At 57.0% G+C, this 14,915-nt stretch overlaps 2 protein-coding genes across 7 annotated transcripts in view; one reads left to right on the forward strand and one right to left on the reverse strand.

The window, feature by feature from the left end:
- KDM8 (lysine demethylase 8) overlaps positions 1-10,253 on the forward strand; it is a 23,110-nt gene extending 12,857 nt beyond the window's left edge. For all 4 annotated transcript variants that reach the window (XM_017534438.2, XM_017534439.2, XM_037740603.1 and 1 more), the window contains exons 5-8: positions 365-409; positions 3,478-3,627; positions 4,882-4,974; positions 5,055-10,253. In XM_017534438.2, coding sequence (XP_017389927.1) covers positions 365-409; positions 3,478-3,627; positions 4,882-4,974; positions 5,055-5,219 — 453 coding nt within the window. In that variant the 3' untranslated portion in view covers positions 5,220-10,253. The remainder of the gene's footprint in view (positions 1-364; positions 410-3,477; positions 3,628-4,881; positions 4,975-5,054) is intronic.
- Positions 10,254-10,362: 109 nt separating this feature from the next.
- Positions 10,363-14,915, reverse strand: part of NSMCE1 (NSE1 homolog, SMC5-SMC6 complex component) — a 40,440-nt gene continuing 35,887 nt past the window's right edge. For all 3 annotated transcript variants that reach the window (XM_037740605.1, XM_017534441.2, XM_037740606.1), the window contains 3 exons: positions 12,099-12,215; positions 11,082-11,202; positions 10,363-10,604 (listed from right to left, as the gene is read on the reverse strand). In XM_037740605.1, coding sequence (XP_037596533.1) covers positions 10,525-10,604; positions 11,082-11,202; positions 12,099-12,215 — 318 coding nt within the window. In that variant the 3' untranslated portion in view covers positions 10,363-10,524. The remainder of the gene's footprint in view (positions 10,605-11,081; positions 11,203-12,098; positions 12,216-14,915) is intronic.

The following is a 14,915-nucleotide window of genomic DNA, read 5'->3' on the forward strand; positions in this document are numbered from 1 at the left end:
CATGGAGAGGGAAGGAGTGGGGGAGGGGGCAGAAGGGGAAGGGAGGAAAGGTTCTCCCAAAAGTTAAATCACTTATACTTTCATCAGCAGTTAACACAAGCGTCCACTCGGTGTTGCCATTTTATGAAAATGTTTGCCAACCAGATGGATGAGATCAGTGCTTTACAAAGGGCGTTCTCAGTGCTGGAGAAGTTTTTTGAAGCTGCTCCAGGGCCTCTGAGAGTTGGAGAGGACCACTCAGGATGGAGTGGAAGGGTGGCAGGGGCTGGGGCCAGCTGGACAGCAGCAGCAGCAGCAGCAGGAGGGCATCTGTGATGACTAACTGGGCTTTCTGTGTCGCCTCTGGTTTTCTCCGGTGGATTAGCCGAGGGACGTTGGGTACCTTGCTCAGCACCAGCTCTTTGACCAGGTAAGTCTGAGACCATGCTCCTCTGTCCTTCACCTTCTCCCCTTTCCTCCCCTCCTGGGCTCAGTCCAGCCAGAACAGTGGACGTGAGGAGGAGGGAGGCAGCAGGTGAGGCTGGGAAGTCGGCAGGACCGGGCTGACGAGGAGCCATTTTCTTAAAGTGATGGGAAACACTGGGGGGTCGCCAGTGCTCCCACGATCGCAGGGGCCGCTGTTTGGAGATGAAGGGAGCAGCTGTCAAGAGCGGGAGGCTGGCTGGGCTGTTGCTGTGGTCCAAGGAGAGGTGATGCCGGCAGGTGGAGCAGTTCAAGATCGGTGTGAACCATCAGGCCCTGGACGTGGGCGGATGTGTGGGGGTAGGAGGGAAGATCGGGGAAGACACCCAGATTCAGGACCCCAAAACACTAAATAGATGGGGCTGGAGTGTGCAGGAGGGACCTGGCTGGTGTGGTGTCTGCCAGGAGTGCCCAGGGAGGCAGCACTTGACAGGATTCAAGGACAGGACCAGGGGCGTTCCCTGCACGTGGAAAACTTGAGTCATTTGGAGTCAGGGCCACAGTCAAGGCTGCCTCTGCGGGGGGCCCTGGGTTGCTACCCAGCTGCTGCATCTGCTGCTGAGGCCAGGGCTGCCTGACTCTCTGTCTTGATGGGGGAGGCAGGGCCAGTAGGGGCTGTGCCAGGACCTTTCATGCTGACATTAAAGGAGGCTGGCAGTTTCTCTTCCCCAGGCCTCTCTCTTAGGACTTAGGCATCCTGCCTCCTGTCCATGTCACTTGCTAAGTGAAGGAAAGGGGGATTGATCAGGTCCCTACTGTGTGATCCCAAGACCCACCTTTCCCCTGACCCCAGTCGTCCTGGGGTGTGGCCTCACTGTGGGCCGGGGACCCTGGAAGCCACAGTTAACCTTGGCTCCCTGTCCTAGAGCAGCTGAAGTGGCCTTAGAGTGAGTGTGTTTTCTGTCTGAGATCCTGGCTTTGTCTAAAGGGCCCAAGGCCCGTGTGCAGTGGTTCACACCTGTGGTCCCAGTGCTTTGGGAGGCCAAGCAGGGCCTCCTGTTTCATATTTCCTAGGACAGGAGGAGATATATATAGGAGTAGAAGGCCAAGTTCACAGTGACTTTCAAGATGAAGCAGGACTTTAAAGATGCTTCAGGTGATGGAGCGCCGCCTGGGTGTTTAGTTTAACTTGAGTCCTGGAGATGAATGTCCACCGTGCTGTGGAGAGGACCTTGGAGAAGTCCCAGCATTCCGTGCCCAGGCGCTGTCATGCAATGTGGCAAGGACAATGTTCTAGGACCTTCTCTACCTCCAGGACACTCAGGGACTCCTACCAAATTCTTGTCCAAGAACCTCTTATTGACTTTTCTCCCAGAGACCCCATATTTTAGAAGATTCTGGCCATCAGTTTAAGCCCACCTCAATTATCAGTCACATCCCAGTGGCACGGATTCCCTTGGGGGCCTCTGCGTCCTTGGCCAGTGATTCTGATGACATGATCTGATCAGCCAGTCACCTTTCAGAAATCCTGATGATGTTATCAGGGGCCAATCAGAGTTTCTGCTTAGATTCCACAGGGCCAGGTCTGGTCAGAAGCAGCAGTGGCGGGTGTTACCTTTGGGAGGAGCCCCCCACATCCCTGGGAGGGCCCTCAGCTTGTGAACTTGTACTCTTGTACTTCATCCCTAAGCAGCAGGTACGGCTGCATTTCTGCACAGCTGATTTGAGACAGTTTCTTAAAGGACTGAACAGCAGTGTCTGGGACCAAGCTCCCTGCGGGGAAGACATTCCAGCTTTTCCCAGTACACACTGGTTTCTGAGCCAGGTGCCTGAAGTTACCATCACTGCTCCGGAAGGAATGGTAGTGTCCACCTGCAGATGCCTTCAGACTGGGAGCAGTGACTCTAAAAAGACCTGTGTGCCCCTGGCAACCCTGTTTTCATGCCTTTCAAGCTTGAAAAATGCTGCCGGGTCCAAGTAGGGTCCTGTGAAGAACCCTGGGGTTCTTGGTGGCCTGCGGGGTGTGGGCTGGTGGCCTGCTCTGGTGGGTTCAACCCCAGAGGTAACTGAGGTGCCTACTAAGGGTCTAGACAGGAAGTGGCCTTAGAGTGAGTGTGTTTTCACTCTGAGACCCTGGCTTTGTCTAAAGGAGGCAAGGGCTATGTGCAGTGCCTCACACCTACAGTCCCAGCACTTTGGGAGGCCAAGCAGGACCAGCCTAGACAACATAGCAAGACCCCATCTCCAGAAAAATAAAATTAGCCAGGCATGGTGGCATGCTCCTGTGGTCCCAGCTACTCAGGAGGCTGAGGCAGGAGGATCACTTAAGCCCTGCAGGTCAAGGCTACGGTGAGCCGTGATTGCACCACTGCACTCCAGACTGGGTGACAGAGCAAGACTGTCTGTGAAAAAAAAATTATAATACATAAATAAAGGAGGCCAGGCCACCACAGCCCTCCCCCACCACGAATATCCAAGATCACCTGATGTGTGGCATACAGCTCTATTGGAGGCAGTGGGAAGCCGCCTCTTCCTTACTGCTTCATACAAATCTCAGAGCACAGACCCAGGTCCATGCCTGCCTTTCTCATCAGCCGGTTTCTCTGCCTAGCCTGTTTCTGCCAGGCATGGCAACAAATCCTCTGTGCCTACCCTGGCTTTGAAAACTAGCAAGGTGAGGGCCAGATGTGGAGGCTCACAGCTGTGATTCCAGCACTTTGGGAAAGCGAGGCAAGTGGATCACTTGAATCTAGGAGCTCAAGACCAGCCTGGGCAACCCGGCAAAACCTCGTCTCTACAAAAATTAAAAACAAATTATCCAAGCGTGGTGCATGCCTATAGTCCCAGTTACTGGGGAGGCTGGGGTGGGAGGATCACTTGAGCCCAGGAGGCAGAGGCTGCAGTGAGCTGAGATCACGCCACTGCACTCCAACCTGAGAAACAAGGTCCAGACCCTGTCTCAAACACACACATACATGATGGATATAGTTGTGTGTCTCTGACTCTTAGTTGGCTTCTGGGCTACTGTGTCCGGGGCCTGATCCCCGCCTCTCACGTCTGCTCTGCTGCCCACAGATCCCGGAACTGAAGCAGGACATCAACATCCCTGACTACTGCAGCCTGGGCAATGGGGAGGAAGAGGAGATCACCATTAATGCCTGGTTTGGTCCCCAGGGAACCGTCTCCCCGCTCCATCAGGATCCCCAGCATAACTTCCTAGTCCAGGTGGGAGCTGCCGTGGGAACAGTGGCCCTCCTGTCTCCTGACTCAGTCACCGGGCCGGCCGCATTCCCTGCCTTTAAAAACCAGGCTCTTAAAAAGAAACAAAAAGCACTGAAGGGGATGTGGACAAAAATATAAAACAAACCCAGAAACGGTCCCAGGCCTGGGGAAGGCTCTGCAGTTGGCTGCTTCCAGAAGCAGCTACTCCTGCCTGTGCTCGCCCCAAGATCCCTCGCAGGGAGCCCTTGGGAGAGGGGGCGGGTGAGTGCTGGCACAGCTGCCCAGGTACCCCTCCCTCCCCCTCCTCTACCTGCCATCCACCCGATCCAGACCAGCTTCCAAATAAGAGACAGCAGGTTAGGGGAGGAGTTTTCCTGAGACCCAGGCAGAGGAGCAGATGGGTTTGCTGTAAAGGGAGGCGCCTCTGTCTACTGCTGTAAGACCACCTTGGTTTTCACAGGCAGAGAGAGGTTTAGTAAGGAACATTCTTCTAGCCCAGCAGACCGGTCCAGTGAGGCAGTCCAGGAGGGGGCTAAGAGCTGAGCTTCAGGAGCCAGCCTGCCAGGCGCAGACTCCAGCCCTGCCACCCCTTAGCTTTGTAAGCTTGGGCAGCTCATTTAACCCCTCTGTGCCTCAGTTTGCAAAATGGGAGTGAAGATAAACCACCTCAGAGAGGATTAAACCAGTTAACACACATAAAGTACTTAAGCAGTGCCTGGCACAGACGAGTGCCTAGTAACTGTGGGCCCCAAAAACGAAGTTATTCATAATGGATTTGGAGGAAAAACATACCTTTAGGTGGAGTTTGGTGCTTCATACCTATAGTCTCAGCACTTTGGGAGGCCGAGTCAGGAGGACCCCTTGAGGCCAGGAGTTTAAGACCAGCCTGGGTAACATAGTGAAACCCCATCTCTAACAAAAAAAGATACAAAACTCAGCTAGGTGTGGTGGGGCACACCTGTAGTTGCAACTACTGGGGAGGCTGGGGCGGGAGGATCTCTGGAGGCCGGGAGGTCGAGGCTGCAGTAAGCCCTGATCACACCAGTGCACTCCAGCCCGGATGACCAAGTGAGACCCTGTCTCTAAAAATATACGTGAGACCTTCTCTCTAAAAATACGGGGAACTGTAAGCATGTGTTTGGTGGGAAGGGCAGACTGGGCATAGGGAGCAGTATGTGGAAGGGCACAGAGGCCAGGACGGGCGGGGGCAGCAGCAGAATGAGGCCACCAGCTGACTGTCGGGGTCTCTCTTCCCAGGTGATGGGGAGGAAGTACATCCGGCTGTATTCCCCGCAGGAGTCAGGGGCTCTGTACCCTCATGACACGCACCTTCTCCATAACACGAGCCAGGTGGGCACTGGGGGTCGGGGGTGACATTGCAGGTTCTCCCCACTGCCCCTGGAGAGGATGACATCCTTTGCTTTCTTCAGGTGGACGTGGAGAATCCTGACCTGGAGAAGTTCCCCAAGTTTGCCAAGGCTCCGTTCGTGTCCTGCATCCTGTCCCCTGGAGAGGTCCTGTTCATCCCGGTGAAACACTGGCACTACGTGCGAGCTCTGGATCTGAGCTTCTCGGTCAGCTTCTGGTGGTCATAGCCAGGAAGGGAGCTGAAGGGGCCTGATGTGCAGACAGCATTCATCTGTTCACAGATTTCCTGCTCGGTGGCCCCCCTGCTGCTACAGAGACAAGCAGGACTGAACCTGTGCCCTGAGGACCCTTCACTGCCCAGTGGCAGCCCTGAGGGGTCGAGCTCCAGCACGGCACAGGCACAGAGCGGGGGCTGCCCAGAAAGGGGCACAGTCCAGCCCGGGGGTGCATGGCAGAGGAAGGTGGGGTGAGCCCAGAAGGACATTGCAGGCAGGCAGCCTGCACAGGGGTTCCAGCATCAGAAAGCCTAACGTGCTTGGGAAACGGGCGGGTTCCACGGGCAGGGGTGAAATGTGGGCTCCGAGGTGGCTAAGGCAGGAGGATCGCTTAAGCCTTCCAAGTTGAGGCTGCAGTGAGCCGTGATTGCAACACAGCACTCCAGACTGGGAGACAGAGCAAGACTGTCTTTGAAAAAAAAATTATAGTAAATAAATAAGGAGGCTGCTTGACTCAAACCCAGCCCCACTGTGTACCTGCTGTGTGACTCGGCCAGGATCCCTCACTTCACTGTGCCCACGTGGAAGAAGACAGCAAGGCCAGCCCTCACTGCAAGGGCCGAGGAGGCGGTGCCGAGCCCCTGCCGCTGCACGAACCTCAGCCGCTGTCGCTGCTCCCAATTAGTCCGATGCTTCTGCCCTTCCTTCCCATAACCGAACCTGCTGGATGCCACAGCCTGAAGACTGGAGATAGAGCTAGGCGCTGCCCCGGTCACAGAGGAGAGTCCGTAGAGGCCTGCTCAGGAGCCCGGACCCCTGCTGGGTGGAGGGAAATTTCTGTCATCCTCATGGCTCAAGGATAACCTACCTGCCTGCAGAGAAGTGCAGAGGTCTTCTGACTGAATGACTCTTCCCCCGCAAACTCCCCCAGGATCAGGCTCCCAAGTGGAGAAACCAGACCATCAGCAGCCCCTCCCTCCACCTCCAGTCGCCATCCCCCTCAAACGGGGGAAGGGTTTGAGGCCGGGGGAGATCGCAGGCTCCATGCTTTCTGTAAATGTGTCTTCTTTGTGTGCATGCAGGTTTGTTTTATGTTTTGGCCACTAAGACTTTCCCCAGCCCTCTTTTGTTTTTTTTTGTTTTTTAAACTAAATAGAGATGGGGGTCTCACTATGTTGCCCAGGCTGGTCTCGAACTCCTGGGCTTAAGCAATCCTTCCACCTTGGCCTCCCAAAGTCCTGGGGTTACAGGTATGAGCCACCATGACAGCCTTGGCTGCTTTCTCCCTTCCAAGATAGGCCTGGGGAAAAGAGCCCCGAGGGTTCAGCTGCTGTCCTGCCAGCACCTTGACCCACAGGCTCAGCTGCTTGTCTTTTGACCCAAAATCAAGAAGCCCCAGGAGAGATTCTGGGTGGGGGGTGGGGGGTGTGTGTGTAACTACCCTGGGGTAACTAGAGGGGGGATGGGAAGGTGGTGGCGGGCAGCTGGAATTCCAGGTCCTGATGCCCTCCGTACCCAGGCCAAGGAGCTTGACCTTCATCCTGTAGGTACTGGGGTTCTCGGCCATTGGGCAGACACCAGCAGAATCTGCGTTCTTGAAAGCTGGCTGTTGGCAGGAAGAGGCCGTGGCTCTTACTCATCCTGGGAGTGGGCTGTTGAGGGGCCGTGGGCGCGGCAGAGCATGACAAACGAGCTATCTGGAAGTGGAGTTAATTTGCTCCGTGTCTAGCTGCCTGTAAGGACATTGTTGATTCCCTGCCATTTTAATCATTTCCTAATCTTTCACAGGAAGAATTTACACCAGATGTCAACATCCCTGAAGGTAGCGAGGCATAAAACAGGGATGCCCCCATGCCTATGTTTGCCATGAGTGAGGAGCGGTGGCTGCCCAGCCAGAGGGCCCTGACTCTCGGCCCACGTGTATAACTCGCACCCCTTCCCCAGCTGAAGGACAGGTGGGCTGTGGCCCCAGCTCCCAGTGCCCCTGCCTGTCCCGCTGGCAGGCCCCACAGCCCATCTGTAGTGTAGCGTGACAAAAAGCCGGGCACGGGAGGCCACGTTCATTAACATGTATCCAGGCCAGGAGGCCTCAAGCAAATGTCCCTTGTCAGATGAGAGAAATGGGAAGGGGACATGATCCTGCCCTGTCCCCCGCTTCCTGCTAAGGTTCCAGTGTTCCTAGGAATCCCAACCCTAGGATGGCTTCTGAAGCCAGCTTGGAACCCAAGCGCCAAACAGTCACAGACCAAGGAGAGACACATATGCGAGCCCCCACCTAAGATGTGGCCACAGCTGTCAGGACACTGAGACTGCTACTGTGGACACAGGACACAGCTAGCATGCCTATCACTGATCAGATGAGGCCCCTGACCTCGTGGTGTTCCAATGCCGTGGCAGGAGGTCCAATAAGGACGTAGGAATAAAATGACGGTGTCATGCCGTGTAAGTGCCATGAAGGCAACAGAGCAGGGTGACAGGGTGGAAAATGGCAGCCAGGGATGGATTGGTGGGGCCAGGGTTTTTTGATACTTGACATTAGAAGAGCAAGGGCTTGACCAGGAATTCAGAACTGGCTATGAGACTTGAGGCCCAGCTCCCAACACCAGGTCCAGCAGCCCTGAGACAGGAAAGCCCCGGCTTGGGGACAGGGGAAGGAGGAGCCAGGACGGCTGGAGCAGAGGGAGGGGAAGGTAGGAAGGAGGGCAGTGGGGCCCCGGGGTCTGGGGACCAGCAGAAGAATGCACTGGAGGGGGGCTCAGCCATGGAGGGACGGGTCTGCAGCTGCTGTGCAGACAAGGGCCTAGAAGGGGACCCTGGGAACCAGGCCAGTCCATAATTCCCAAGTGACAAGGTCAGGGGCACCAGCAGGGATGCATGGCAGTGGGAGAGAAGGCAGGCAGGGTAGTGAAGGCCTTGAATGCCAGGCCAGCGCCTAGAGCCACTCATGAGGGTTTCGGGTGAGTGACAGTGTGTGTTGTGGGACATTCACATCGATGTCATCATGGAGGGGCTGCAGGCAGGAAAGACAAGCAGCAGGAAGGCTGGTGTTGCCAGTGGCCAAGTGCCCAGAGGCTTCCTGGGTCCCCAGCCAGGACTCAGTCGAGCTCAAAGAACAAACGACCAGAAGCACCGGACAACTGGGACAGCAGGCAGTCCGAGCTGCCCCAGCCCCTCCTGAAGGCCGTATTTACTGGTTGGCTTTTCGCCTCCTGGCGTCCATTCTTCCAGAACAGCATGCTGATTGCATTCTGGAGAATGACCTCTGCCCCAGGGAGCGTGGTCCTGGAAGGTCTGAACGTCAGCTGCTCCCTGGACCGACCAGCATCTTGAGGGCGTCGGGAGGAGCGCAGACAGGCTGGGGCCAACGCCCTGCTGTGACAGAACTGTCTTGATGTCCACCACCCCCGATTCCAAGGTCTGCCTTTTCTAGACTGGTCCTGCCTTCCTGTCATTTCTGCAAGCCACCTCATACACTTCTAAGAAACTCCTCTTGCGGTGAGGCCGGCCGGGGCTGGCACTGGCTGGACACACTGGGCTTACCAATGGGCATGTCTCTGCCCACTGACCAAGGGCTGGGCTGGGTCCCCGGCTGCCTCTCTGATGGGAAGGTGGGCTTGGGGGCTCAGGAGTCCAGACCCGGTTCTGGGAGGGTCAGCCTCCCACCAGCAGGGGTCATTCGTTCACGGAGCCCCAGATGTCAGCTCCACCCTGGGTTTATGGAGGTGAACAAAGTGGGATGTTCCTGGCTGCAGTGGAGGAGGCCAGCCACCAATTCACTGTCCAAGTTCACTCCCCGCTGCCTCTGAGGCTACTGACGCAATCACATCTTCAGTTTGCTTTGGGAAAGGTCCCTGCTCTCAGCCACGTGGCCTGGGAGGGACAGCCCCGCCTCTCTCTGGAGTGGGTCTGATTTTCTAATGCTAGCCGATCATCCATCCCTACCTTGCAGGTGTCCGTGTGGGAGATATGGGCCATGAGGGTGCTTGCAAGGGCGTGGGCGCCACTAAGTGAGAGCCATCCTCTTCCTCCTGATACTAGGGTATGATGTGTGAGGCCCGGAAGCATGGCAGCTATTTTGCCACCATGAAGAAAGCAGCTGGATTTCCGGGAACCCGCCGCGTAGGCTCCAAGCATGTGGCCAGCCCAGTGAAAGCACAGCAGACACAGAAATATGGCTGCATGCTGACCTCGTTGGAACTCCTAGACCAAGCCTCTCCTCAGGACACCTGTGTTCAGTCCTTCCTTGTTTCAGCCAGTCTGAGTTGGCTTTTCTGTCATGACTGAAGCATCTTGACCGACACTGGGGTTCAAGAGAGGCATGAAGATGGGGACTTGACAAGTGTGAGGATGGAGGAAGTGCAGGGAGCGAGGGGCTGACCAGTGCCAAAGGGTGAGCGGGTGCCAGCCAGGGAACAAACCTGGATACCAGAAGCATGGGCATGCAGGCCCAGGGAGCTCTGCAGAGGCTCCGGAGCTGGTGAAGGAAGCACTGTACCCTGAGCAGTGGGTGGGGGCAGGAGGTGACAGATGGGCAGGGGCCTCACCAGGGGTCACAGCCTGCTGCCATAGTGGGGGCGTCCAGGGGTCTTCTGCAGGGAGCACAGAGGCAGGGTGTGGGTCGGGGCTGGCGCTCAGCCTGACACAGCAGTGGTGGGGCCAGAGGGCTGCTGGCAGCTGAGCTGGACAGGATCTGGGGACAGTGGGATGCAGAAGGGTCACAGAGAGGCAGCATGGAGGCCGGCTCTCAGTCCCAGCTGGGGCAGCTGGATGGCAGGGCTGCCGGGCACCGACGGGGAGCAGAGAGCCCAGGGATGGAGAGCACGCGTCCTGCCCAGACGCCCAGCCTCAGCCCATTCAGGCCAGTGGCACCTTGGGCCGGGGGAGTCCAGACTGTGGGGAACTGAGGAGGCCAAGGCTCACACGTCCAGGCTCAAGCCAGCCCAGTCCTGCTGGGACAGCTGGCCACGGCTGGGACTGGAGGCAAGGCCACCCTGAGCAACGACAGTGAGCTCCCCTGGGCCACTGCTGGGGACTCTGGTGCCTTCACCTGCTAGAGCCCAAACCCAGGGGGATCTGAGTGACGACCAAACTCCAGGAAAGAAGACAAGGCCACGACATGGAGCCTCACACACAGGCTCGAGACCACAGGCAGGGCTGCAGCAACTTTGCAGGATGGTTTATTCCAAAGCTGCGGACAGGGGCAGTTAAGAAGAAAGAGGTGACTCGTGTGGAACCTGCTACACAGATGCCTCTCTTCCAAGAAGGGCTGTGATGTTCAGGCCCCCCAGGCGGCCAGCCCCTCAGCAGGGCACCACGGCTAATGCCGCCTGGACCGCAAGGACTTTCTGTTCGATTTCGAGATACCAGGCTCCCTCTCCTTCTCAGGGTCGAAGACTTCTGTAGACAGAAAAGGCAGGAAAGACACAGTGAACAGAGGGGCTGGCGGCACAGGGGCACCAGCTCGAGCCAGCAGCGACGTCTCTTGTACCAAGGACTCTGTCCTAGGCCTATACCATTCCCGCTGCTAACCCTCCCCAGCCCAGGAGGAAGGCAGAGTCAGCCCCAGTCCACAGAGGAACAAAATGAGGGAGCTGTGGACGTGCTTTCACGCCCCATAAGAGGGCCACCAGAGACAGCCTTGTCTACGCAAGTGCTCCTGCGCGTAGGAATTTCTACTGGGTTCTAGAAAGCCCTCTGGAACGGTGTAGGCAGCTCCGCCTTCACTTCTGCAGTGGCTGCTTCTAGGATTCAAGCTGCTAACACGGACCCCCACACACCGTGGAGCCCTTCGGGGGCCGTCTCCAAGGGCTTCTCCAGTGCCAGGCCTGTGTCCTGCTGACCCGGCCCTCCCACGAGCGCCTCCGGCCCAGGCACCTGGGATCTCATGGGGCCAGTAGTCATTGCAGTGGGGGCAGCGCGGTTCAGCATTCAGCCGGAAGTACTTGGCCACGCAGGGTAAGTGCATCCTGATCCCACAGGTCTCGCAGCTTTGACCCTGAAACAAGAAAGGCCAGCGACTGTGGAGCTCGTGCACACCTCCATGTTCCGCAAAGCTCCGGGGCAGCCACAAGGAGAATGGTCAGCAGGCAGCAGGCATCGTGTTATCTTCTGGGCCCCCAATTGATTAATACTGAAAATAATCCCAATGCCTTAGTGCAGTGGAGTCTCTGGTTTGTCTGCTCGGTTGTTGCAGTCGGTTTTACTAAACAATTCTGTATACAGGAACGCAGAGACAGACGCCAAGGGCTCGCCAGCTCCTGCACTCAGATCAGATCCTACAGGAGGCATGTGGACAGCCACAGTTTTTCAGAAGATTATTTGCTAACATGGATCAAAAGCTTTAAAGAAAAAAAAAAGTGCACTTTGTCCCAGAAACTCCACCCAAGGAAATAATCACCAGGTGCCCAAGGATTCACGTGTACAAGGGCTCTGAGAGCAACTGCAATTACAAAATACAACGGCAAAACGACAGAAACTGAAGGGACACATCAACGTCCACACAGGCTCAGTGGTTGCAAAGCCCTGCAAAACATCGGCGTGAAACAGACTACTCAGGCAAGCAGCATCGATACAGATGCTCACCACACAACGGCCAAGACAATGTGGCTTGCACAGAAGACTCAGAAGAGCCTTCCTGAGAAGAATAAAATAAGTGAGAGCCCATGGACTCCAACAGCAGAGCCGGGAGGAGGGGAGGCAGTGCATCCCTGCAAGCCACAGTGGAGAGGCGGCCTCTGACACGTCCTGGGAGATGGTCTTGGCCAGATCTCCTAGGAGGAAGCCTGGGAGTGCGGGAGGGCTGGGCTCAGAGCCAGCATGCCGGGAAGTATGTGTGCAGACCCGGGGAGCCGGTGGCCTGCCGTGAGCTCCCGCTCCCTGCCCCATGGGTACCTGGATGAGGAGGCTGTGGCAGATATTGCAGATCTTCACTGCGTCAGGGTACGTCTCCCGGATGTACTGCTCCATCTCCAGGATGGCCCGGCCATGCAGGGTGAACTCCCCTTCCTTCTGCAGGGACACATGGGAGGCAGCCACCCTCAGCCGGGCCCTCTCCCCACTCACCAGCCTCTGTACCCTCTGCCATCCCACAGCCCAGAGGCCAGGAAGAAGCAAGGGTCAAGGCAGCTTTTCTCCAACTCCAGCCAACGGGCATCAGCCACATCCCCCTGGCAGAGCCTCAGGAACGGAAACTGGCAAAGACCCAAAAAGCATGGAGACGAGATTCCCCTATACCCGCCTTTTCTCCGCACCTGCTGTGCCTTCACACCTGACTGCTCTGTCTGCACAGCGGCCACGGGGCCCTCCTGCAGGTGAGGACACTGAGGCCCTGGGGTCAGTCTCCCCAGGGTGCGAACCCGAGCACCCACTGCTTCCATCAGCTACCCACCCCACTCCCAAAGAGCAGCATCCCCAGTGCCTCCCAGCACTTCTGCCTCCAGCTGCAGCAGGGACCCTCAGAGATCACTTCCGGCCACATCACTTTATAGATGGAGCTGGAAGGAGTCTGGAGAGGGCAGACGGGCCCCATCACACTGTGGGCAGTGGAGCCTCCAGTGGAAGCCAGGCCTCCTGGTTCCCACACCAGGGGCAGGCCACCCATCATGCATCCTGAAAACCCTGGGACAGCAAGGAAGTGCATGAGCAATGCAGCTCCCCAGGCTGACCCTCCTGCCAGGTCACAGGAGAGAGACAGCATGGACGAAGGCCCAAGGGAGGCAAATGACATGGGATCCAGGACACAGACCTATGCAGGCTGATTCCAGCTTTTCCACAGTCAGCTCATGCATTGGACGTCAACCATGCCAGGAGATGGCATCACTGATGCCTGCGAGTCACCCAAGTGCTCAACAGCCTTTTCTGTTATTTTCTAATTTTTACAAGCAAGAGCTGTCACTCCCGTTCCTGACAGGTAGAGCCCCCCCACCCCATTCCTGCCTCCATCTCCACAGTGCAGCGTGGAGGGGGTGTGCTTGCATAACCTGGGCTCACAGTGCGTTCACTCTGGTACCCCAGTGGAGGGGCCGGGTGAGCACAGGAAGGGAGACAGGGCAGAGGTGTGCGGTTGGGGGAGGGAGGCCTGGGCACCAGGCACATGTGTCCTGCACCATAGCAGTTGCTAGTGCACAGGGGCTTTCTGCCCTTCAAGTGCTGTGGGCACGGGAGGATGTGATCAGCCCCCAGGCTGTCCTTGGTCCTTGGTCCTATGGCTGTTACCTTCCCCAAAGCTCCCAGATCCATCATGGCACCCCATCTCCCTGGCCACCGCCCTCTTCCACCCGCCCCTGCTCCTGTTGCTCTCTGAGCCCACTCTCCTCCAGCAACGTGCTCGCTACAAAACAAGCCTGGCCCTGTCACTCTCACCTCATCACTGCCCCCACTCCCGCCCACCCCCCAGAGCTTCTCACCACCCTTAGGTCCAAGAGCCAAGTCCCTGATGCGCATATCCCTGGGCTCCCCTCATCCGCTTGCCCCAGCAATCTCTGTGCTCCGGTGGCCCTGGCCTTAGCCTCCTGAGCACACCGGCCCCTCTGGCCACAGGGTGGTTGCAGGCCAATGATCCTCCCACACCAGGCTCCAGGCAACTCCACACAGCCTTCAGCTCAAGGGTCACTTCCTCCGCAGCTGAGGGCCGGTTTCTCTGGGACAGCTGTCATAAAGCCGCGTTTCCTTTCCGTCTGTACCTGGACTGCAGGGGGATGACCGTCTCACCCATCTCGGGCTCCCCCTCCAGACATGGCCCCTTGAGAGCGGCCACCAGCTCTCGTTTCGCTCACTCCTGTGTCCGCAGCACCTGCTGTGGGGCCCAGCACTTGGCAGGCCCACAATAAACACCCACGGGAAGATGATATAGACCTCGCACTGATCCCAGAGGAATGCCTGATGCTAATGCACATGTTCAAGTTCAGCCTGAGCATGAGACACAGAGTTTCGCTCTTGTCGCCCAGGCTGGAGTACAATGGCACCATCTCGGCTCACTGCAACCTCCACCTCCAGGGTTCAAGCAATTCTTCTGCCTCAGCCACCTGAGTAGCTGGGATTACAGGTGCCCGCTACCACTCGGCTAATTTTTTTTTTGCATTTTTAGTATAGATGGAGTTTCACTGACCTGTGCGCGATGGTTGTGCCATGTGCTAGGCACGTGCGCTCTTGGGTGCAAAGTGTTGTGATTAGGGATGTTGGGGCGCTCAGCTTTAGGGGCTTGGGACAACAGGGGACTTCAGTGGGCTTCTTTATGCATCTCTGTGTTCTAATCCTCCTGTCACGAGCAGGTATATTTCTTGTAACATTGTGAGTTTTAACTCGGTTCCTCCGGAACCTCATCTACCTGTCTGGTCATCCATTCAGGAAGCATTTACTGAGTGCCTGAGGTGCCAGCACTACATTCCGCAACGGAGATCAGTTTTGAACAGGTATAACCCCCACCCTTAAAAAACTTGGCCCATGGCCAGGCATGGTGGCTCACACCTGTAATCCCAGCACTTTGGGAGGCCGAGGCAGGAGGATCACCTGAGGTCAGGAGTTCGAGACCAGCCTGGCCAACATGGCAATACCCCGTCTCTACTAAAAATACAAAATTAGCAGGGCGTGGTGAGGGCGTGGTGGCACATGCCTGTAATCCCAGCTACTCAGGAGGCTGAGACAGGAGAATCACTTGAACCCAGGAGGCAGAGGTTACAGTGAGCTGAGATCACACCACTGCACTCCAGC

The sequence above is a fragment of the Cebus imitator genome, unplaced genomic scaffold (genome assembly GCF_001604975.1).
Source record: "Cebus imitator isolate Cc_AM_T3 unplaced genomic scaffold, Cebus_imitator-1.0 Scaffold85, whole genome shotgun sequence".
In the NCBI taxonomy this organism is placed as follows: domain Eukaryota; kingdom Metazoa; phylum Chordata; class Mammalia; order Primates; family Cebidae; genus Cebus; species Cebus imitator.